At 69.2% G+C, this 22,658-nt stretch overlaps 3 protein-coding genes across 9 annotated transcripts; all 3 read right to left on the bottom strand.

The window, feature by feature from the left end:
• Positions 1-3,417: 3,417 nt before the first annotated feature.
• On the bottom strand, positions 3,418-9,329 carry TEDC1 (tubulin epsilon and delta complex 1). 4 transcript variants are annotated; one of them, XM_051828187.2, is made up of 9 exons: positions 8,691-9,329; positions 8,517-8,595; positions 7,960-8,162; positions 7,726-7,872; positions 7,189-7,265; positions 6,438-6,536; positions 5,142-5,228; positions 4,758-4,937; positions 3,418-3,959 (listed from the first exon to the last, which is right to left on the bottom strand). In XM_051828187.2, exons 1-9 carry the CDS (start codon positions 8,835-8,837, stop codon positions 3,815-3,817), a joined length of 1,164 nt encoding a protein of 387 aa, XP_051684147.2. In that variant the 5' UTR covers positions 8,838-9,329; the 3' UTR covers positions 3,418-3,814. The 4 variants fall into 4 exon arrangements, with proteins under 4 accessions (XP_051684147.2, XP_051684145.2, XP_051684148.2 ...); XM_051828185.2 differs by lacking the exon at positions 7,189-7,265 and having other exon boundaries at positions 8,691-9,314; XM_051828188.2 differs by lacking the exons at positions 7,189-7,265; positions 7,726-7,872 and having other exon boundaries at positions 8,691-9,328.
• A 1,041-nt stretch (positions 9,330-10,370) lies between these two features.
• Positions 10,371-11,678, bottom strand: CRIP1 (cysteine rich protein 1). 2 transcript variants are annotated; one of them, XM_070065472.1, is made up of 5 exons: positions 11,293-11,678; positions 10,865-10,959; positions 10,737-10,794; positions 10,549-10,595; positions 10,371-10,472 (listed from the first exon to the last, which is right to left on the bottom strand). In XM_070065472.1, exons 1-4 carry the CDS (start codon positions 11,330-11,332, stop codon positions 10,555-10,557), a joined length of 234 nt encoding a protein of 77 aa, XP_069921573.1. In that variant the 5' UTR covers positions 11,333-11,678; the 3' UTR covers positions 10,371-10,472; positions 10,549-10,554. The 2 variants fall into 2 exon arrangements, with proteins under 2 accessions (XP_069921573.1, XP_051684150.1); XM_051828190.2 differs by having other exon boundaries at positions 10,371-10,595; positions 11,293-11,553.
• Positions 11,679-16,256: 4,578 nt separating this feature from the next.
• On the bottom strand, positions 16,257-21,217 carry CRIP2 (cysteine rich protein 2). 3 transcript variants are annotated; one of them, XM_051828182.1, is made up of 9 exons: positions 21,177-21,217; positions 20,309-20,990; positions 17,720-17,881; positions 17,579-17,636; positions 17,289-17,429; positions 17,134-17,202; positions 16,966-17,060; positions 16,697-16,754; positions 16,257-16,608 (listed from the first exon to the last, which is right to left on the bottom strand). In XM_051828182.1, exons 1-9 carry the CDS (start codon positions 21,200-21,202, stop codon positions 16,544-16,546), a joined length of 1,356 nt encoding a protein of 451 aa, XP_051684142.1. In that variant the 5' UTR covers positions 21,203-21,217; the 3' UTR covers positions 16,257-16,543. The 3 variants fall into 3 exon arrangements, with proteins under 3 accessions (XP_051684142.1, XP_051684144.1, XP_069921570.1); XM_051828184.1 differs by lacking the exon at positions 21,177-21,217 and having other exon boundaries at positions 17,720-17,814; positions 20,309-20,442; XM_070065469.1 differs by lacking the exons at positions 16,966-17,060; positions 21,177-21,217 and having other exon boundaries at positions 17,720-17,814; positions 20,309-20,442.
• Positions 21,218-22,658: the final 1,441 nt, after the last annotated feature.

Here is a 22,658-nt window from a genome sequence, read left to right as displayed (position 1 = left end):
AAGCCCTGGCGTTTAGCATCCCATATGGATGCCAGTTCGAGTCCCAGCTGCTCCGCTTCCCACCCAGCTCTCTGCTATGGCCTGGGAGAGCAGTAGATGGCCCAAGTGCTTGGGCCCCTGCACCTGCATGGGAGACCCAGAAGCTCCTGGCTCCTGGCTTCAGATCGGCCATCTGGGGAGTGAACCAGTGGATGGAGGACCTCTCTGTCTCTACCTCTCTTTGTAACTGTCTTTCAAATAAATAAAATAAATCTTTAAAAAAATAAATTGTATTTGTTTGAAAGGAAGAGACACAGAGTTCTTCCACCCACTGGTTCACTCCCTAGATGCCAGCAACAGTCCTCTCTTGAGCCCAAACCTGTGACCCCCGGGGCCTGATCCTGCCCAGGTCAGTGCCCTCCAGGAAGAGGCCCTGGGGTCCCTGACCAGCACTCCTGGGTGTTTTCTGACCTTTCCTGCAGTCAGGCAAGGCCCCCAGTCCCTCCCGTCTCTGGGGTGACAGGCACAGTGCTGGTCCCCGAAGGCCTCCCCCCCTCCCTCCTCCCGGGACTCCAGGCTGCACCCCCAGGCCCTGCCGCTCCCCAGCCAGCCCCGCCCCACTCCAGGCGGTTGGGGTCGTGGAAGCAGCACCACACCAGGCATCAGCTTCCTCCGCTGCTGCTGCCCCCTCTGGGCCACTCTGGCCTCCCACAGCCACCTGCCAGGACAGGGGCTGCCCCTCCACCAGCCCCCGTGGACCCTCTCATGGAAGGCAAAGGAACAGGTCAAGTGTGGCCAGGGCAGGACAGGGGCCGCAGAGGGGCTGGGACTGACGCACAAAGGCGGGGCCATGAACCCCAGGCTGGCCACAGCTGCTCAGGAGCACACAGGTGGACGGGGCCGTGGACCTGGGCAGAAGCTCCCTGTGAGTTATCCACAGCCCACGGTGCCCCACCAACCAAGTTTCTCCAAAAGTCCACTTAAAAACACAGCTCCTGGGGCAGGCCTGGTGATGACGACACGGCTGGACACCATGTCCCCCGTCAGAGGGCCTGGTTCAACGCCACGCTCCACTCCCACTTCCAGCTCCCTGCCCACAACATCTGCCCTGGAGGGCGGCCTTCAGGACTCCTGTACTAGGGCCCCAGCCACCATGGGGGACCTGGGTGGAACTCCTGGCTCCCAGCTTCCTCCCCGGGTCAGTCCCACCCGTTGGTTACTGGGGAGCGAGCCAGTGGGTAGGGGGGCTCCCTCGTTCTTCCTTTCATATTAAAAACAAACCAAAAAACTACAACCACAGCTGGACACCAGTGGGGCACAGTGGCCGCTGGCTGGGCATCTGTGGGGAGACGCAGCTGCAGGAGGCCTCCAAGGCCCTGGTCCTGGTCAGCCGGCCGTCCACAGAGCCTGCCCAGAGCCAAGGCCGGCCCCCACCACGTGAAGTCGATCCTAACCTGCTGGGAGGGGACTGTGGAGACCAAGAAGTGACCATCAGATGTCAAATAATCTGCGTTAACCTTTGTTTTCACTTACTGTTGCTTTAAAACCAAAGTGCCAGCGCTGTGGTATGGCAGGTAAAGCCGCCACCTGCAGCGCCAGCATCCCATAGGGACGCCGGTTCTAGTCCCGGCTGCTCCACTTCCGATCCGGCTCTCTGCTGTGGCCTGGGAAAGCAGTGGAAGATGGCCCAAGTCCTCGGCCCCTGCACCCATGTGGCAGACCTAGAAGCTCCTGGCTTCGGATTGACACAGCTCCAGCATTGCGGCCAACTTGGGAGTGAACAAGCTGATGGAAGACCTCTCTCTCTGCCTCTCTGTAACTCTGCCTTTCAAACAAATAAATAAATCTTTAAAAACAAAAGTAAAGAAACAAAAACTTGAAGTGCCCAGTTTGGAGGGGACCGAGTCCTCTGAGCTTCGTCTGCGGTCAGTGCACCTGGTCCCCTGCAGCTCCCGGCTCGGGCGTCTGCTCCGCATCTCTGTGGGAACACACGTGGGACGCTGCGCCCTCCTCCAGGGGTGTCCGCCCCCACTGCCCACGGCTGGGCCTGGCACCTGGCGCCTGTGGGCATCCAGCCTGACCCGTGTGGGGCCCTGGAACCAGCTGTGCCAGATGGCAGGAAGGGACCAAGGTGCTGTGACCCGAGACAGGAGGTTCCAGGGGCTGGGCAGTGGGGGCGACTGTGACGATGGCGGACTCTGAGATGGAGGCCCTGGGCAAGGTCCAGGGCAGCCTGGGAGAGAAGCCCCGTAGGCCTGGACGTGGGGCTTCCCTGGGGCCCAGACTGGCGCGGAACACTGAGGTCACGCCCTGGGGCTGCAGCAGCCCAGGTCCCGCAGGAGCAGGCACACACACACACACGCACACACACGCACACACATGCACACGCGTGCCCCTGTGCAGGCCGCAGGCTGGAGCAGCACTGGGACTCTGTAAACAGGTTCTCAGGGCCAGGTGTGCCAGCTACGGCAGGCGGGGGCTCAAAGGCAAGGCAGGTGCTGCATGTCAGGCCCAAGGCTGTGTCCAGGGCGTGGAGCAGAGCTGGAGCCCACGGGCAGAAGGGGCAAGGAGAGCTGGGGGCAGGGCTCCAGGGCAGGGAGTGTGGCACAGGCCGCCCCCCCCCCCCAGCCCCTGCGACCCGGTGCTCCTGAGACCTGTGCCCAGGGACAGACAGCCAGAACCCGGGCTGTACCACGCGTCCACCCCAGGGAAGGAGGCTGAAACCCAAGCCCATACTCCAGGGGGCATAGGCGGCCGCCGAGCCTACAAGACGTGTTCCCAGAGGGTCTGCGGTGCCCAAAGGCTGTATCCCCAGACAGAGCAGCCTTTGTCACAGCTGCACTGGGCTCACCAGGCAGCCTCTGGAACAAAGCTCCTCTGTCCACAGGCACCACCCAGGAAGAACACAGCCGCCCACCCGCCACAGTGCACCCACACAGCCGCCCCCACCCCAGTGCACCCACACAGCCGCCAGCCCCTGCCCCCGTGCACCCACAAAGCCACGCACCCCTGCCCCAGTTGCACCCACACAGCCACCTGCCCCCACCCCAGTGCACCCACCTGCACCCCCGCCCCAGTGCACCCACACAGCCGCCTGCCCGCACCCCCGCCCCAGTGCACCCACACAGCCACCTGCCCCCACCCCAGTGCACCCACCTGCACTCCCACCCCAGTGCACCCACACAGCCGCCTGCCCGCACCCCCGCCCCAGTGCACCCGCACACCAGGCCCATCAATGTCCCAGGTGTGCGGTGAGATGGGTTGTCCAGACTGTCCCCCCCAGGGGAGGCCTGTGCAGGGTGCTGAGGGCCCAATACGCCCTATGCTGCAGGAGCTCCCTGCACCCTGCCGGCCTCGGCCAGCACCGCCCCGGGGCTGCCTCCCAGGGCCTGCACTCGGCTCTCGCCCCGACCCCCAGACAGAGAACCTGAGAAGGGGGGCAGCAGGGGCCGGGGCCTCCTGCACAGGGAGGCCCCCACCATTTATTTCCAAGTCCCTCCCACAGACCCTCAGTGCTCAGACCCCAGGCAAGTCTCCACCCACTCCTGGAGCCCAGCCCATGCCCTCCAGGGTGCTGCTGGCCACTCAGGACAGCTGCTGCCCCGTCTCTGCTCCTGACGCCCACACGAGGCGGCCAGGACTGCAGGCCCTCAGCGTCCAGGCGGTGGGATCCAGACAAGGGCAGGCAGGGCTCCTGCCAGCCTGGCCAGCTCCTGCCGACACTGGCCCTGGAGTTGGTGCAGCACCGCTTCCAGGCAGGCCTCCTGGCTCCTCAGCATCCCGATGACCTCTGCTGCCTGCAGGCCCTGACCTGCTGCTGTCCCGTCTCTGCTTCTCACCAGCCGGTGGGGCCCAAGGGGCCGGGCAGGGCCAGGGTCTTGCTCCCAGGACCGCTGCAGGGCCGCAAGTTGCTGCTGCACGGCCTCCTGCACAGCCCGCCGAGAGAAGCTCCCCCGCGGCCCCTGGCCCTGGCCGCCGACCTGCAACAGGACGCCGGCCTCAGCAGACCCCGGCTGGCCGCAGGCCCAACACTCCCCTGGCCCCAGCAACTGGACCCGGCCACCCTGCAGCCCCACGGCTCCCCTGCGAGGACTCAGGCCTCACCTCCCACCTGGAGGACAGCAAATGGACTGTGGGCCGGCGCTAAAGGCCCCCATCCCAGGCTCTGCTCCACCCTAAGCCAGCAGTAGCCGGTCCCCAGGACCCCTGGATCCCAACAGGGACAGGGTCCCCAACCTCTGGCCTCAGGTCTCCCCAGGACCACCTGCTAAGCCCCAACTCGCTATGGGCTGTGAGCAGCGGCCTGGCTCCAGCAGGCCACAGCCGAGGGGGAGGAGTGACCACCAGCGGCAAAGACATGGCCCGGCCGGGCCCACAGACAGCACTGGAGGACCCGCTGCAGGAGCTCAGACCCCACACCGGGTCAGGCACCACGGGGGCGGCAGGGACTCCCACCGCAGCTGCTTAGCCTGGTGACTAAGATGCCAGCGAAGCGCCGGGGTAGGGTCCGGCTCCACTCCTGGCTCCAGCTCCCTGCTACCTGGGCGGCGGCGGCGATGGCCCCAGTGGTCACAACCCTGCCGCCCCAGTGGGAGACCGGGTGCCAAGCTCCCCACTCAGGTCACGGCCAGGGGTCACGGCCAGCATTTAGGGAGCGACCCCGCGGATGGGAGTGCCCTTTCAGACTCCACCTGTCTCTCTGTCTCTACACCTCTCAAATAAAAACAAAAAATAAGGGCACAGGCCAAGCGCTCCAACCCCACCCAGAAGGGGCTCACCCTGGCCTCCCAGGCCGCGCGCCTGGGCTCCGCTGCCTCCCGCAGCGCCTCCTGCAGGCCCTGCAGCTCCCGTGCCACCAGCTCCAACTCGCCGGCCCTGTGCTCAGGGATCCTGGGCAGAGACGTGGGCTGTGAGGCTGCGGCGGGGACCTCCGGGGGGCAGGCGCCCAGGACGGTGTCCTGCAGAGAGACCCTCGTGACCGTGTACTCGCGGGGCAGCCAGCAGGGACGAGGACCCAGAGCCCAGGGGACAGAGGTGGCCCCCAAGGCCAGTCACCCAGCAGGTGCAGAGGCCACTGACCCTGACAAGCCCACGGCCTCCTCAGAGGTGCCCCCATGGGCATCACTGAGGGGTGGGTCCCCGGGGGGGCGGGGCTTCCTCACCATCCACTGCCAGTAGACCAGCTCGCACGCCCGCCACCGCACGGCCGCCTCCAGGCGCGCATTCTCCCTCTCCAGCGCCTGCAGCAGCTGCCAAGAGACACGGCCGGGCGAGACCTCACACAGGGCCCAGCACAGACAGGACGGCCCCAGGGTCTCGCCCATGCGCCCCTCCAGCCCCCGCTGCTGCACACCAGGCTAGCTGGCCGGCGGCCAGCCAAGCAGTCTCCCTGGGGGCCCCAGGGTCCTTCCTGCAGTGAGCTGGCCCCACCCAACCAGCCGGCCAGAGCTGGGCCTCCCCTCTAGGCCCGCCTAAGGCCCCCCACGCTACCCCTGCTGTGAGTCCCGCGGGTTGGGGGCTAGGTCCAGAACACCCCCCCATCCCCCGCTGATAGGACGGCACCCAGGGGCTGTGGGAAGATGGGAGTGGGGACTGGGAGCTGCCACGTGGCCCATGCTGCTGGCCCAGCAGACACAGCGTGCCCGCAGCAGCACTTGGTGCCCGGCCCCCGGCCACCAGCAGCCACGCCCACAGCCCCTCCCCTGGTTAGCACGTCCCTGTGGCTCTGCACAGCACACCGACCTTCCTTCCAGACGAGAGGCGCTGGGTGACGTGGCCGTCCCTGCCCACACCCGGGCCCTCCACACCTCACCCCGCCTGTGCACCCACACCCGGGCCCTCCACACCTCACCCCGCCTGTGCACTCACACCAGGGCCCTCCACACGGCTCACTCCCACCTCACACCCCGCCTGTGCACCCACACCCGGGCCCTCCACACCTCACACCCCGCCTGTGCACCCACACCAGGGCCCTCCACACGGCTCACTCCCACCTCACACCCAGTCTGTGCACCCACACCAGGGCCCTCCACACCTCACACCCCGCCTGTGCACCCACACCAGGGCCCTCCACACCTCACACCCCGCCTGTGCACAGCCTCTGCTCTGCACCCTACAAGCACAGGAGGTCCACGGGGCTGGAGGGGCCCATGGACACCTGCATGGCCCACGGCAGCAATGACAGCGAGTGTGACAGAGACACAGGGGCATGGGTGACATCGGCGAGTGTGGCAGACACAGGGACATGAGTGACATCGAATGTGGTAGAGACACAGGGACATGAGTGACACTGGCGAGTGGCAGAGACACAGGGACATGAGTGACATCAGCGAGCGTGACACAGACAGGAATGTGGGTGGCATTGGCGAGTGTGGCAGCCACAGGGACACCCACAGCTCGAAGCCCGACTGCCACGCTCGTCCTCCCTGGCCGCCCTGCTGCCCCCAGCCAGCGCACACCTGCCGGCCGTTCTCTGGGTCTCTGAGCGCCTCTGTTTCCGTGACAGACAGGTGGCCGAGGCTGTGGTTGCCATGGCAGCCGTAGGTATACCTGTGGATCTGAAACAGCCGGTGCAAACACCAGCCTGAGGGGGTGGCCCCACCCCAGCCTTCGGAGACCCCATCACCCCCAGGGGAGGGGACAGGGTCCAGAGGGCCCACCGCTTCACTGGTGCTGGCCAGGCCTGGAGAGGGCGCCTGCAACCCACCCCACAGCTCCCCGGGGAGTGCCAGGGCACGGCCGGGCACAGTGCTTCGCCCTGGGCTCAGGGAGCGCCAGTCTCCAAGGCCCTCACAGGCCTCAGGGGAAGCACAGCCCTGGGGGCAGGGAGCCCTGGGGGCAGCAGAGCACCTGGAGGCAAGGGGACCCCAGAGAGGTGAAGCACAGGTTAACAGGGGGCAGGCTCTGCGAGGTGGAGCGGCTGCAGCCAAGGCCAGGAGCAGGGCACAGTGCCCGGCAGCCCTCACGGGACACCAGGCACACCCCTGGGCACCAGTGCCCCTGCAGCTGCACCCAGAGGAGTCTGTCACCCCCATCAGCGACCCCCCCGGGGCTGCGGTGGGGGAGGGGTGCCCACTCCACGCGAGTGACTTCTGGGTAGGAGGCGGCAGCCCGGGGGCAGGGGCTGTGGCCAGCGGGTCACCCCCACCCACAGTGAAGCGCCGCTTTGGGTCCCGGCTCCTCTGTTCCCATGCAGGTTCCTGCACCCACCTGGATTCACCTGGCCTCGTCCAGGAGTGAGCCGGAGATGGAAAATCTCCTCGCTCGATCACTCGCTCTCTGTTGCTCTGCCGTTCAAACAAGTCAATAACTCTTTATAAAGGCCGAGCCCAGGGGCCGGCGCTGTGGCGTAGCAGGTAAAGCCGCCACCTGTGGGCACGGGTTCAAGTCCTGGCTGCCCTACTTCCGACCCAGCTCCCTGCTATGGCCTGGAAAGCAGTGGGAGATGGCCCAGGGACTTGGACCTGTGCACAAGAAGACCCGGAAGAAGCTCCTGGCTCCTGGCTTCCACCTGACCCAGCTCCAGCCGTGGTGGCCATCTGGGGAGTGAACCAGCAGAGCAAGACCTCTCTCGCTAACTCTGCCTTTCAGATAAATAAATCTTCAAAACCAAAGACCCCATGGGCTCGCTGACACCCCGCTTCCAGCCTGCCTCCTGGACACCTGCTCCCCACTGCCCAGCTCTGTGAAGTCCTGGGCCCCACCAGCCTCAGGCCACGGCCACACGGAGCTGGCCCGCGGGCCTACCTTGCTCAGGAGGGCACTGTGCTCCCGCTGCCCGGAGGCCAGGCCTCGCCACCGCAACCGCAGCTTCCCCAGCAGCCACTGCACACGGCGCACGTCCACGGGGCCCTCTGCTTCCACGCCCGGGCCAGGCCAGGCCAGGGACTCACACTGCGGGGGGCACGGAAGTGCAGAGCCTGGCCCTGAGACCGTGGACACAGCGGGACTGGGCGGGGCTCACGCTCGCGCCACACCCACCTCCAGCGCAGGCACCTCGTCACCCAGCCGCACGCGAGTTTGGGCCAGCAGCCGCTCGAGGAGGGGTCCACGGGCCAGGAGCCAGGACAGGGCCAGCAGCAGCTCCCGGCTGCCCTGGGAGCCGTCCTCGGGAAGTCGTGCCAGCGCCGGCCTCTGATAGCCCTGGGAGCTGAGTGCTGACTTCACCCAGCGAGCGCGCGCCTCTGCCGAAGGTCACCAGCTCAGGGGGCTCCCACATCACTCAGGCCTCCAAGAAACCCCCGCACGACACGCTCTGACAATCAGGGACGCGCGCCAGGATGAGGTGCCCAGGGGCTGCCGGGGTCGCAGCAGACCCCTTAGGAGGTGTGGCCCGCGCGCCAAGGGCTGGCTGAGCACAGCGGGGTGGGCGGGGCTCTGCGGGAGGGCGGGCTCTCCGGGGCGGGGCTCTGTGGGAGGGCGGGGCTCGCCGGGGGTGGGCGGGGCTCTGCGGGAGGGAGGGGCTCGCCGGGGCGGGCTCGCCGAGGGCGGAGCCACGCTACTTGTGGGGCGGCGCTTGGACGGAGGGTGGGGTTTACCTGGACCGAGTGAGGCCGAGGCACCGACCGCGCCGAGCGGCGAGAGCACGTGGAAAAGAAGCCGCCAGAGCGCGGAGGCCTGCAGAAAGCGAAGGGCGAGCGGTGAGCGGAGCCAAGTGCTCCTGCGCCAGCCCTGGCCCCGCCTGGCCCGGCCGCCCGCCTCGCCATTCTCACGGCTTCCGGACGGTCGAACTTGGCGCGGCGGAAGACCTCGGGGCTGGGTCCAGCGGGCAGCGACTGACTCAGCGCGGCGATGGCCTCGGGCAGGGCTCCCGCCCCGACCCCGGCCGCCCCGGCCAGCCGGCGCCGCCGCCTCCCCATGCAGCCAGGACCTGGTGCCTCAGAGGGCCCGCCACTGTCGCGGGCTGAGGCTGGCAACCAATCGCCGCGCCAGCTGGGACCCGCCCCCGCGGCCCTGGCCCAATGAGCCGTCCCCTGGCGTTTGAGCGCTACGTAGTCTGACCTATGAGTAGGTCATTCCGGGCTCTGGGCGGGGCCGTCGCTCTGCCTGCTCCAAAGAGCCCGCCCTCGCGGACCAATCGCGGCGAAGCCCGACGCCCGCTTCGCCCAGTCCCCGCCCACCGAACGCCACTCCGCGGCCCCCTCGCCACTGCTCGAGGGCGCCCCCTGGCGTCGCGGCGGCTCCACGCAGGGCGCGAACTCCGCAGACGGGGCGGCCCGCGGCTCCCGGAAGGCTGCACCCCACGCCGGCATGTGGCCGCGGACAGGTCGCCCTGGGCCCGAGAGCGAAGGCCCCACTTGGATTCCTGCATGGGGTGGCCTGGGCGCCGCCGCAGGGCAGACACGGGGCGGGGCGCGGACCGACGCCCTTCCGCGGTGCGGCGCGGGGGGGGGGGACGAGGGGCGGGAGGCGGTGCGAAGCACTCGGGACCTCCGGCCTGGCCGCCACCCACGCCCCTGGCCGGGCCTTGGGTCTCCTGACTGCCTGTCTGCCGTTTTTGTTTTTCTCCCGCGTCCGCAGCGCAAGGCGGTGTCTTTCTGGGCCCCTCCCACTAGCAGCCCGCATCGCACCCTGCGGCCTTGGGGACACAGATGCGGCCCTCCCTGCGCTGCCTCCGGCTGGGACGCGCCCCCGCCCAGCCCCCCACGGGTCACTCCGAGTCCAGGTTGCGAGCCACACGGGCGTGGGCTGGGGACCCCGTGCTGTCCAGCGGGAAACCCAGATCTCACCAGGGCACCTGCCTGCCCTCTGCCCCAAACACGTGACTCCCGCAGACCCCTGATCCCACGCACTGCCCGCACAGGACCCCGCGTCCTCCTCCAGCTCGGGCCTGCAGCCCACCCACCAGAGTCCAGGCTGAGACCTCTGGGCTGAGACCCCTGGGATGTCGTGAGGGCCATGAAGATAGGGAGCCCCCTGGGCAGCTCCCGCTCCCATGAGGACGGTGTCCAACCAACCCCGCAGTACTGCCGCGCGGCGGGTCTGCAGTGCGCAGTGCCGCGCCGTGGAAGGAGACGGGCTAAAGGCCTCCTGAGGCGTCCCCGTCCCCGGGAAGGAGATGCGCTAAAGGCCTCCGGGCGGTGGCGGAGCCACAGCCTCTGCAGAAAGGCTGGCCTGGGGGTGGGGACAAGGGTGGGGCGGCAGGAAGTGGGGAGAGGGCGGGAGGCAGCCGCTCCTCCGAGGGGCCCAGAAGCCGCGGCTGATTCACCCTCTGACCGCCCATCCGCCCCTGGCAAGTTCCTGCTGACCCTGTGGCCGGCCGGGGCCGGAGGATGCCTCTGTGGGTCTGCGGATGGCTGAGGGGCCTGCACCTGGCGGCCCCAGGAGGGCGAGCGGGTGCCCTGGCAGGCCCTGGGGTGTCGATGCCTCGGCGCACAAGCACACACACGGTCTTCCCAAGTGCTCAGGTTTATTGAGTGCATAGGGGGCTACGCGGGAGCCCTGGGCATCTGGGGGTGTGGCCCAGTGGGCGATGGCGAAGGGGCCTCCACCACCTGTGCAGACAGACAAGGGGAAGTGAGCAGGGTTCCACCACCTGACCCCGCTCCAGGGCAGGCTGCAGGGCTGTACCTGGGGTCACTTGAAAGTGTGGCTCTCGGCTCCGCCGCGCCCAAAGCCTGCAGGGACGGGGGAGCAGTCAGTTCAGCCGCAGGGCAGGTGCGGGGACACAGGGCAGCGGTCAGCTCAGGGCCAGGGCGGGCGCAGGGTCGCGGGGCAGCAGGCCGCTGGGGTGGCCGTGCAGGCATGGGGGGGCCTACCTTTGGGTCCGAACATGGCTGAGTAGCAGGGGTGGTTGCAGTAGGGCTTGCCTTCATGCTACAGGAAGAGAGCCGCGCGGTGAGGGCAGAGCCCCACTCCTGCCGCGCGCCCTCCCCGACCCACCTACCTCGGCGTGGCCCCCGGAAGTCAGCGTCTTCCCACACTTCTCACACTTGAGGCAGGGTCGGTGCCAGTCCTTGCCCAGGGAGGTCACCCGCTCGGCTGCAGAGAAGCAGGGGAGCCCCTGAGCTCCGGCCGGAGCTCTCGGCCGGCAGTCCAGCCCCTTCCCCGGCCACAGTCCAGCAGGAGCAAGGGGAGGTCGCGCTCCCCGGAGCAGCGGGGACTTTCCGTTTCCTGCACGGCCGGCGCGCCCTGGACCCGGACCGCGCCCCGGGCGTCGGTCTCTGCTCTGCTCCGGGCGGGCCCAGCCCCACGCTCCTGCCCATTGCGCGCCCGAGAAGAGGCGGGAGCCAGACAGCAGAGACGGCGGCGGCGGAGGGCACCGCGCCACACTCCTGCGGGGTGCCCACGGTCCTCCTCGCCCCGGGCGCTTACCGAAGTACACCTCCTTGTCGCACTTCGGGCACTTGGGCATGGCGGCGGCTGCGGCGGCGGGAGCGAACTGTGGGCGCAAGACTGGGTGCGTCCCGCCGGGTCCGCGCCTTTCAGGGGCCCGGGACCCCGCCCCCTGGAGACCCGCCCCCCGCGCCCCGCCCCCGAGCCGGGGACTTGGACCCCGGGGACTTCGGATCCAGGCAGACGGGCCGAGAAAAGGTCATGTGGTCCCCGCCCGCCCCCGGGGTGACGGCGCGGGGCCGAGCGCAGAGCCCGGAGGGCGGGGCTGCTCCGGCGCGTCCAGGGACCGGGGGCCGCGCCGGCCGTCTCGGAGCAGGAAGCCACCCCAGCCCCATCCCGTACCTGCCAGAGGCTGGACAGGTCACTTCAGAAATGTGAAAATTCTGCGCACGCTCTGACTCTGCCCCCCTCCCAACCAAGAGGGTCGGGAGCGTTTTACGGAAGGCCCGCCCCGCCCCAGGTCCCGCGGGGCCCCGCCCCCCTCCGTGGGGAAGCCCGTCGGGCCGCAGCGGGAATATCCCGGGGCGGGGGAGTTCAGAAGGGCGGACTCTGGGCCTGGGGGGAGGAGGAGGATGAGCCGTGGGGGAAGAGTTCACCCAGGTGAGGTGAGGCTGACCCACCCCGTGCCAGGCAGAGACGGCCCGCCCTCTGCACCCTCAAGGGCTGACCGGCTGACCACCGGCCTGGGGCTGCGCCTCTGTCCTGGCCTGCTGGAGCTGAGCCCTTGCCCAGGGCCCCTTCTCCCCTCTCCCCCCACCCCGCAGGCCTGGTGCATTCCCCAGGGCGGTGGTCAACTAGCACCCCCTCTCTGAGACCCTCTCACATCACAGCGCCCCCCGGGGGGGCCTCCCGTCCTGCTTCTAGGACGGCTGCCGCCCCCTTACCAGTGTCCTCATCTGCCCTGGACACACCCATTTGGAGCAAACAACGTCACTTCTGGGCCTGTCCAGGGAACGCCCCTCCTCGGCTGCCCCAGGGGCCCTCCAGGCACCCAGCCCTGGCTTACCTTCCCAAAGCCCCCCATCAGCCTCCAGGCCTGATCTGGGGCCATGTGCCTGCAGTCCCCAGACCCTGCCTGGAGAGAGGGGAGCTCTCAGGGCCCCGCCCGTGTCCAGGGCAGAGTGCCCCCTCCCTGACAGCGCCTGGAGTCCTCAGCTCTGCAGAAAGATGTTCCACGGGGCCCACTGGAGCCACCCACCCCGTCTGGGCTCTGTCCCCGCCTGGCCGGCCTGAGGCCCACGCACAGCGCTGCCCACCTGCCTTCCCTACCTGGCACAAAGGGGCCACCTGGACTGGCTGCAGTAAGGCCAGCCGCCCGCCCTTCAGCCAAGGTCCTGGCTCCCAGGCGAGGCAGAGACCAGCAGGGCAGGGGCAGAGGCCAGCAAGGCCCAGGGCAGCCTTGAGGAGCCGCCTGGCCGCCTCCACTCCACACACCCTGCCAGGACGCTGTGCGCCAGGGGCTCCGGGGACAGACACCTGGACACACCCGTGTGTCTGGCTGCCTCCAGGCGTGCCTGTGTGGGTGTGGGCACGTGCGTAGTCTCTAAGACAGATATCCGTTCCTGTCTCCACCCAACCACACATGATAGCCGCTCACCACGGGGACCTGGGCTGGGGCCAGAGGGAGCAATGCCCTCACCCTTATCCTGCCCCTTCCCCCACACTCTGCCCTGCCCAGGGGGAGCCCCCCCTTGAAAACGGGGGTGATGACTCCCTCCTTGCCTTCCCTGCTGTTATTCCCGTTGCCATGGTCATGGGGGGGGGGGTGCCGAGTGGGGCCAAGGGCCCTGGGCTGTGCCCTGTTTGTTGGTTCACACGGAGTCACACGGAGACAGACTTACAAAGACAGACATATCTACACACAGAGACACGCATCAACAAATACACAGACTCACGGAGACAATCCCTGGAACCCTCCCAACACTGGAACCCCCACCTCGGGGGTGGCTACAGCCCCCTTCCTCCACCAGGCCCCTGTCCGGGCCGCCCTGCCCAGCCCCACGCCCTCTGAGCTCAGCCAGGCAGGCCCCGTGGCCACCTCCTGGGCCAGCAGCACTGGGCCTTCCTCGTCCCCCTCCCACTCTGCCGGGGCAGCTGGGATGTGTCACAGAAGTGGGAGTTGGGGGGCAGAGGACACAGAGCCCCCCGGAAGCCACTCCAGGGCCTTGCACTGCACCAGGATGCATAGGGACACCTTGGGGGCCCAGACCGACCGGGTGCCTCGGGTTCCTCCGCCCCCCGCTCCTCCCCTTGGGATGCGGCTCCGGGACATCCACAGACAGCGGGGATGGCCTCGAAGTGCCTGCTGACCCGGCCCCACAGGGAAGCGCTGCACCTGGCGCCGTGGGGCCCCGCCCCATCAGTATGCAGGGGTGGAAGCTGCCCGCCCCTGCGCCCCGCCCCGGCTGCTCCAGCCCCATGCCCTCTGCAATGGAAAACGGGCTGAGGCCTGGCCTGCGACTCGGGCTCCCCAGGGTCCACCCTCCCCACCCCTCCCCTCAGCTGAGCACAAGTTCCCAGAGCCTATTTTCAGCAGCTCTGCCTCCTGGGACCCCGTCTGGACTGGCTGAGGCCGGACCCCAGGGTGGGGGGAGGCTGGGGACAGGGAGGGGAGGGGTCTGGCCTTCCAGGCCTCACCTGCAGGCCCAGGGGAGAGGCACCACAGCAGTCAGCGCGGTGCGGAGGGACGGGGCTCCCTCTGCCAGCCTCGTCCCCAGCAGGGTACGCTCCCTGCCTAGGGCCTGGTGCCCAGTCTGTCTCCTGGAGCCAAGCCCAGCCACAACTGCCTTGACTTCCGGCTTCACCTGCCCAGCCGGTGCGGCCTCGCTGTCTGCGGCTCTGAGCCCAGCCCGGCGCCAGCCGGGCCCTCGGGAGAAGTGCAGCTCGTACCTGGTGTCCTGGTCCCACGCCAGCCCCCAGGAGCCCGAGGCAGTCTCTTGACACCGACCCACCAGGCCACCCACAGGCGCTAGAGGACGGGGGGGGGGGGGGGGGGGCCTGAGCCGGGTGGGGTCGGAAGGGGGAGCAGAGCTGGGGGAGTCTGGGGCAGGCGGTGCTGAGGCTGGGGTCGCTGGCCCGGAGGAAGCTGGGCATAGGCTGGAGCCTGGGACTCGGGGAAGGGAGCCAACCCCACAGAGGTGGCAGGAAGTGAGGGACCGGATTGCGGAGGCTGACCCGGTGGGGAGAGGTCGGCTGTGCTCCCCAACTTGGCTCCCAAAGTCTCTGAAAGGGGAGTGGGGGGCCGATGACATTTGGGAGCCAGGCCTGGGTTGCCTGGGTGAGGGTGCAGCCTCCAGGAGGGGTGCACCTGCTCCTGCTCCTCTCCAAGCAGGGCTGTGGGCACCGAGGAAGCACCTGGCAGGAACAGGGAGGGGGCCCTCCTGGAGCTGGTGCCAAGGGAGCCTGGCAGTGTGTCGGCATCGGGCCACCCCCACCAAGGCTGCCCAGCAACGCCCAGAGACAAACAGTAGCGGCACCCGCCCCGGTTTCCATGACAACCCTTAGAAACAAACATGGCAACACGTCAGCCACCCCCAGCAGGAAATGGGCCAGGCTGGGGTGGGGCTCTGCTGTCCCAGCCTGGCCGAAGCTTCTCAGCCCTCGGAGACCCCCGCCCTCCCTCCTCGCACACAAATGTGCGCCTGCCCTGGCCCTGGCCACGCAGGCTTTGGGGAGGAGGGGAGGGGAGGGCGCAGTGCCCACTGCCTGTCCTGGAGACATAGTTTCCACTGGAGGCTCCCGAGGGAGGGGCCCGGCTGTGCTTCAGCAGCCTCCCACCCCCGGGGCAGACAGCATCCCAGGCCACACAGGCAGCCATCGCTGAGGGTGGAGACCCGGGGTGCTCACCAAAACGAACCCCCACCCGGAAGCCTGGGCCAGGCGGGAGGGGACGAGGAGGGGAGCCCAGCGGAGCCCCCACCTGCCTGAACCTGCTGCAGCCCCCCTGCTCCTGCCACAGGCCCACATTCTGGCACATTCCAGCCTCGGGGAGCTGGCCAGGCTGCCTGGCTCCGACTTTGCCAGGAGGGCGGTGGTGCCACTGGAGATGCTAGAACCAGCCCCGCGGCGCCCCCGCCCCCCAACCAAGGACATGGATGGCTGCTCACAGGACACTAGGCCCAGCGTCCAGACCTGTCTGTGCAGGCCGGGGGGGAGGGGGGCGGGCAGGGTTGGCCAGGGAGGAACTTGTGTGGAGGCCCTGGAGGTGTGACAGTGCCTTGCAGCACTGGGGTGAGGGGTGAGCAGGCTTGGGTGCCCCTTGCTGTAGGAGGGGCCAGCATCTGGGGGTGGGAGCATGAGCTCAGGCTGGGGGTCCCTACGGGGCCAAGGGCAGAGGGAAGAAGGTCCAGCCCAGCTCCCAGTGGAAGATCAAGGTTGCCCTCTAGTGGACATCACAGGTAGGGCAGGTGGAGAGGCAGAGTGAGGAGGGGGCTGCCCAGGCGCCACTTGGGGAAGCCAGGGATGACCCTCAGCACTGCAAACCCAGCAGCTAGGGCACCTGGGCAGGGAGGAGCTGAAGCCCCCTGCCCTCACTCTTGGGCTGACCCCCTCCTTCTGTGCCTGGGCCTGCCCCACCCATGAGAGGCAGGCTCCCCCACCAAAGCTGCCCACCCCCCTGGGGACTGCACCAGCCCCTCCAAACTGTCTCGGGTGACCCAGCCCACCTCGTCCCTCCTCACCAGCTCCCCGGCCTCTGCACAGGCTCCTCTGTCACCTGCACCCCACCCCAACCCCCCGCTGTCCAGGCCCGCCCACAACTTTTGGTCTCTGGCTGGGCCCAGCCCCTCACCTGGTCCCAGGGCTGGCACCACTGTCCCACGTGGCCCAAGCTCCTCCCCCGCCCATGGGAACCCACTCTGGATGCCCCTCCGCCCTCACCTTGGGAACAGGGTGCCCCCGCCTCCACCCCTGCCACACACACACACACACACACACACAGGCCCTGCTGTCCTCCCACACTTTATTGACAGCACAGGTCTGCACGGCTGGGTGTGGCCCACGTGAGGGTGGGGGGTGCTTGTGAGGGGTGCTGTGAAGCATGGGGGGGCATAAATAACATGGGAGGAGGTGGCAGGAGAGAGAGAGCCTCCGGGGACCCACGGGGACAAGGGCAGGCAGGGGGTGGCTCCCTCCTGCTCCAGCGCCCACCAGCTGGCAGGCGGACGCTGGGCCAGGCAGGGCCCAGCAGGGATCGAGGCCGAGGGGCCCTGCTCCTGAGGCTGGCTGGTGCCTAGGGCTGCACTTGACCTTCAGGGGCGTCGTAGATGTAGCTGCCCACTGCTCCGGTGTTCACTCCTGTGGAAAGAGGCTGTGGTGCCAAGGGGGAAACCGCTGTGCCGTGGCGCACCACACCCTCCAGGCCGGGACTGCAGGCCACACTCACCCTTGGGTCCGAAGAGTATTCCATAGCAGGGCTTGTGGCAGTAGGGCTGGCCATCGTGCTGCAGGAGGGGACAGGCTGCTGAGCGCCCGCCTCCCCGAAGCTGCGCCCTGCCCGTGCCAGGGAGCCTCCGCGCGGGCCCGCCCCTCTCCCGCGCGGCCCCGAAGTGCCCAGCGCGGGCGCGGTTCCGCAGGCGCGCTGCGAGCCTCCGCTCCAGCCACCAGGGGGCAGCCCCCGCCGCCCTTGCAGCCCGGGCCCCGCATCCCGCACACCTCCGCGTGCCCGCCCGGCGTCAGCGTCTTCCCACAGCGCTCGCAGCGCAGGCATGGCCGGTGCCAATCCTTGCCCAGCGACGTCACCTTCTCGGCTGCGCAGGAGGGAGTGGGCTTACCGCGCGCGCCCCGGAGCGGCGGCGCGGGGGTGGGCGGGGCGGCACTCACCGAAATACACTCGCTTGTTGCAGCGAGGGCACACGTTGGGCTCCCCGGTGAAGGTGGTGACGCTGGAGGCTGGGGGCGGACGTGGGGTCAGCGGGGGCCCGCCCTGGGCTGCGCCCCGGCCGCCCTGAGCCCGGCCCTCCCCGAGCCCGGCGCACCTTTGCTGGGCCCCTTGGGGGGGCCACTCGCCTTCCGCTCTTCAGGTCGAGCGGCGGGGACCTCGATGGGGCCGGTGACTGCAGGCCCCTCGGCCGGGGGCTTCTCGTAGATGTAGGAGCCGGCACCGCCGATGTTCACGCCTGCGGGTGGCAGGTGTGTGGGTGGCCGCGTGCGGCCTCATCCCGCACCCGGCTCTCAGCGTGGGGGCCGGGGCTTCAAAGGCTGCGAGGGCTTCCGGGGAGGGGTGTGAGTGGGCCGAGGGCGCAGGGGGCCGGGGCAGGGGCCTCACCTTTGGGCCCGAACAACGTGGCGTAGCAGGGCTTGTGGCAGAAGGGCTTCCCGTCGTGCTGTGGGGGAGCGCGGGTGAGCGCAGGGCCACGGTGGCGCCGCCCCCGGCCGCCCGCCCGCCCAGGCCCAGGCCCGGGCTCACCTCGGCGTGGCCGCCTGGCGTCAGCGTCTTGTTGCAGCGCTCGCACTTGAGACAGAACTTGTGCCAGTCCTTGCCCAGGGAGCTCACCTTCTCAGCTGCGGGCGGGGGCACGTCGGGGCCGGCTCCCTCTGCTCTCCCGCACCACCCCTGCAGCACGAGCCCCTCCCCGAACACACACACCCTCCTGGGAGCTTCTCTCCACCTTCCACCTGGCATCCCCTCTGCAGGAATGCACACCTGGCTGTGCCCTGCACACGTGCCCCACACACACACCTGCCCCTCACCCGCGCAGCCACTGAGCCTCCTACAACCCCTGTGAGAGCCGGGCTGGCCCTGGGGCGCCCTTGCTCGACCCCACTGGTCTATATTTAGCGTCCTGGTCCCAAGCTGCTACTTTGGCGGCAAAAGCTTGAGACCAGCTGTTGAGGGCCAGGGTGAGCACCCCCACCTCCCAGTCGGGCAGGGCTGCTGGGCCACCTCCCAGCGGGCGGAAGCCAGGACCTCCCACCCACCCCCTGCAGGAGCAAGGCAGGAAAAGGGTGGAGCAGAAAGAGGCAGGAAGAGGGGCTGGAGCACAGCCGAGTTCCGAAGGGAAGGGAAGGGAAGGGAAGGGAAGGGAAGGGAAGGGAAGGGGAGGGGAGGGGAGGGGAGGGGAGGGGAGGGGAGGGGAGGGGAGGGGAGGGGGGCTGAGCTGGGGACCGGGCTGGGCTGGGGCTGGGCTGGGGACAGGGGACCGGGCTGGGCTGGGGACAGGGGACAGGGCTGGGCTGGGGACCGGGCTGGGCTGGGGACAGGGGACAGGGCTAGGCTGGGCTGGGCTGGGGACCGGGCTGGGCTGGGGACCAGGGACAGGGCTGGGCGGGGCTGGGGCCGAGGGGCTCTCAGGTTGCCAGGATGGGCCCAGGACAAACAGCTCTTCCAGGTCTCAGAGAGGCCCCAGCACACCCCACAGGGACCACAAGACAGGAGTGGGGTCCCCCTGGCAACCACCCAACCAGGGCAGCACCAGCTGGGCCGTCAGGGACAGGGCGGGGACCCGGGCCACCAGGCCCCTGCTGTGTCCCAGCCAGGACAGGCGGGAGCTTGGTCCTCCGTCAGCACTGTAGCTCGGGGCAGCCCTGGGACGTGGGCCACGTGGGGGCAGGGAGCTGACCCTGAGAACCACAGTGGGTCGATGGCCACACGCGCCAGGCGCGGGTTGGGAACACTGTTGATTGGGTCTCTAGACCTGGGAGGGAGGGGTCGCAGAGCTGAGGCTCTCGGTCACTCTGGGATGCCCTGGCCAGGCTCTGCCAGGTATGAGCCGCAGGGGTGCGATGTGCTTGGGGGGCCGGCAGGACTCCAACCCCCGCCTCCCACCCCATGCCCCCCGGGCAGGAAAGAAGCCAGCAGGGCTGACAGAAGCCTTTGTTTTTCGGGAGAGTGAGCGGACGCCCAGCAGGCAGGGCACTTTTCCGGGTTGTGGGCAGCACTGCTGGCCGAGGCCCCAGAGAGCCCCCAGCTGGCCTGGCCTGGGCAAAGCCATGGGCAGCGGGGCAGCAGGAGGGCCCTGCAGAGGACAGCCCTCTTCTCTGGGGCAGGGACTGAGTCTCGGTCAGGCTCCAGAGAAGGTGGCCGGAAGCCCCTCGGCTCCCAGCCACACCAGAAGCACCAGGGCAAATCCGGTCGGGGGAACAACAGGGAGCCTCCTCCCCGCCACCCCCACCCCCTCCTGCTGCTCCTCCTCGGGCTCTGTGCAGCCGCCTCCCTCACATCCTGGACACGGCCACTGCTCCCGGCCCGGCCCTCCCAGTCCTCCATCTCACCCTCTGTGCAGGCACTGGGGCTCAGTGGGCAAAGCGGCTGAGAGGGTGGGCCAGGAGGCGCAGGGCCGCAGGGAAGGAGAGTGAGCGCCCAGCACCTGGGGGGAGGGGGCTCCCTACCCAGGGGCACCGCAGGCCTCCAGTCTGGCCCTTCTGACCTTGAGGAGGCTGGGGTCCTGGGCGCCTCTAAAGCTCGTGGAGACGGGTGTGTCTCCCCACCTGTACGGCACCCACAGCCCACAGCCGTGTAAACTCCGGGAGGTCCGGCGCCAAGCACGACAGCGGGTTGGGACACGCGCGAAGCCAAGGTCGCCCCCGCTGGGACTGACTCAGAGCCCGGACCCAGCCCGGCGGCTCAGGCAGAGGTCAGAGTGGAGGCCGGGGGCCGGGGAGTCATTGCTCGGAGCCATGCAGCCCCTCGAAGGGACGGCGGGCCCAGGGTCCAGGGGGCAGGGCCTAGACCAACCCGAGCGCGCTGGAGGCTCCAGAGCGTGCGGCCCCGCCCGACCCCGCCCCGCGCGCAACTGGGACCGCGATGGCCCGCGAGGCCCGCGCGCTCGCAAGCCCTGGGCTCGCCCCGAGGACCCACGCCCCCATCCCAAGCGGTCGCCTCGCGGTCCCGGCGTGGCAGCCCCCGCGTCGCCGCGGCCCCACCCTCGTGCCGCTCATCCCGGGGCTGGGCCAGGCGCACCCGAGCGAACCGCGGGTGGCGCGGGGCTGCGCGGCCCCGGGCTGGTCGCAGAGCGCTGCGGGCGCGGCCCCGCCGGTACTGGACCCCCGCACTCACCGAAGTACACGGTCTTGTCGCACTTGGGGCACTTGGAAGCCATTGTCGGTGCGCCCAGTCGGCCCGCGCCCTCCGCCCGCGCCGTCTCCGCGCCGCCGCCTGCGGCCGCGCCCGCGCCTCCGCCCGCCCCGCCGCCAGCCGTCCATTGGCTCGGCGGCCGGGGCGGGGCCTCAGCAGCCCGCCGCCTGCCGGGGGCGCCCCGCGAGGCTGGGGGCGCACCTGCCGCGGCAGGAGCGAGGGCGCCGGGCCCTTCCTGGCACCCCGCGTCCCTGGCGTCCGAGGGGGCGTCTGCAGGCGCCGGCCCCGGGTGTTTCCATGGCAACGTCGGGGCTGCCGGCCGGGTCCGTCCCGAGGTCCTGGGCCGGGGGCGCAGGCCTTGATCCTGGCTCCCGAATCTAGCAAGCGGGCCTGGGGCCCCCGGCCGGCCCTCGGCGACCGGGCCGCGCTCCGTCGCGGGGAGGGGGCCCTGGCGCCGGTGAGACCCCACCCCCAACCCCGCCGCGCCGCGCGGCCCGCTTCCCTTTGTTGCTCGGTTTCCATAGCAACGGCCGAGTCGGATTCCAGGCTGGGCGGTCCGCGCCTCGACACCCGGACACCCGGGCCGGGGCGTCCAGCGCGCTGGTGTGGCTGCGCAAGCATGCCCACAGTGGGGGCGTCCGGGGAGAGCCGGCTCTGGCGACTCCTGGGGCAGCGGGCGTGGGCGGAGACTCACTGGGCAGCCTTCGCCCCAGCCCTGCCCCTCCAGCCCCGGGAGCAAAGCAACTTCCCCCAGGGCGCCGAGTGAGGGAACTCAACCAGGGGCCAGTCTGGTCCTTCTCGCCGCCCCCTGCCTTCCATCCTGGAGCTGGCAGGGGTCTGGTGTTCCCACCTCCTCGCAGGCACTCCAGGAGCCATGGCCACGGTGGGCAGGGACTCCAGCCAGCCACACCCTGCTGCATCTGCCTGGGCTGCGGGCTGGGGCCCCAGTGGTCTCTGCCACCTCTTCAGATCCCGGGTGCAGGGCGTGTCCTCTGTGGCCCTGGCCTGGCCCCCTCCTTGCACATGCATCCTGCAGCCACTGCCATTGCCATGGCAACAGCAGCCCAGAAACATGTGCTCCCCCCCCCCAGCCCGACTGACCAGCCCGACCAGCTCCCCCTGCACCTGTGGACTGGAGCCAGCAAAGGCTTGGGAAACAAAGGCAAGGGAGGGGCCCCTCAGCCAGTCCCTTGGCAGGGTGGCCAGCCACTCACTGCCCACCCCTTGCTCAGGGTGGATTCAGGAGCCCACTGCTCCCCATTTGATGCCAACTCCCAGCTCCCCTCCCCCACCCACTCCACTCCACCTGTGGTACCTGCAGGAGGGTGAGGACAGAGCTGGCCGGCTACAGGTGCCTTATGGAAAACCACCTGTGGGAGGGGCCCAAGGGGCCCAGCCTGGGCAGAGGGGATGGGGGAGGCAACAAAGGCACAGTCCCTGCCACCGGCCAGATGACCTGGAAGTGGGCAGGGCACAGAGGGCTGGAGGCCGGCGCCGCGGCTCAATAGGCTAATCCTCCGCCTAGCGGCGCCGGCACACCGGGTTCTAGTCCCGGTCGGGGCGCCGGATTCTGTCCCGGTTGCCCCTCTTCCAGGCCAGCCCTCTGCTGTGGCCAGGGAGTGCAGTGGAGGATGGCCCAGGTGCTTGAGCCCTGCACCCCATGGGAGACCAGGAAAAGCACCTGGCTCCTGGCTCCTGCCATCGGATCAGCGCGGTGCGCCGGCCGCAGCGCGCCGGCCGCGGCGGCCATTGGAGGGTGAACCAACGGCAAAGGAAGACCTGTCTCTCTGTCTCTCTCTCTCACTGTCCACTCTGCCTGTCAAAAAAAAAAAAAAAAAAAAAAAAAGAGGGCTGGAGACAGCCACGTCCAGCCCCTTCCCGGCTGCCCCCAGCTGCCGTCCTGGAGTCCAGGCCAAGGCCCTCTGATGGCTACCCCAGGCGGGTGTGAAGGGGCACGGTTGACCCGGAGGCCAGAGGGCTGCAGGCCTGGCTCCTGGTATGCAGAGGGCGGGCACAGGGCACAGCTGGGTGAGGACAGCACATAGCAGCCACACCACAGCCGCCTGACATCCTGCGGTTGTCTCGGCAAGTCACAAGCGGGGGCCCCAGGGCTGGGTTGGCTGGGCAGCTGCCAGCAGAGGTGTCCAGGCTGGCTCCACCCACCATGGGACGGGACTAGTGGCCAGGATCTGGCGACACCTCACAGCCCAAACCCAAGTCTTCAGGAGCCCTTTGGCCAGCCCCGGGGGGACACGGGTCCTACATGAGCAGATGGGCACTGGAGGACGAGGGGCTGGGGTCTCCCCTGAGCAGGAGCTGAGACCCCCGACCT

Source organism: Oryctolagus cuniculus, chromosome 20 (assembly GCF_964237555.1).
Source record: "Oryctolagus cuniculus chromosome 20, mOryCun1.1, whole genome shotgun sequence".
Lineage (NCBI taxonomy): Eukaryota > Metazoa > Chordata > Mammalia > Lagomorpha > Leporidae > Oryctolagus > Oryctolagus cuniculus.
The sequence above is the reverse complement of the archived record's forward strand: the minus strand, read 5'-3'. Positions and strand labels throughout refer to the sequence as shown.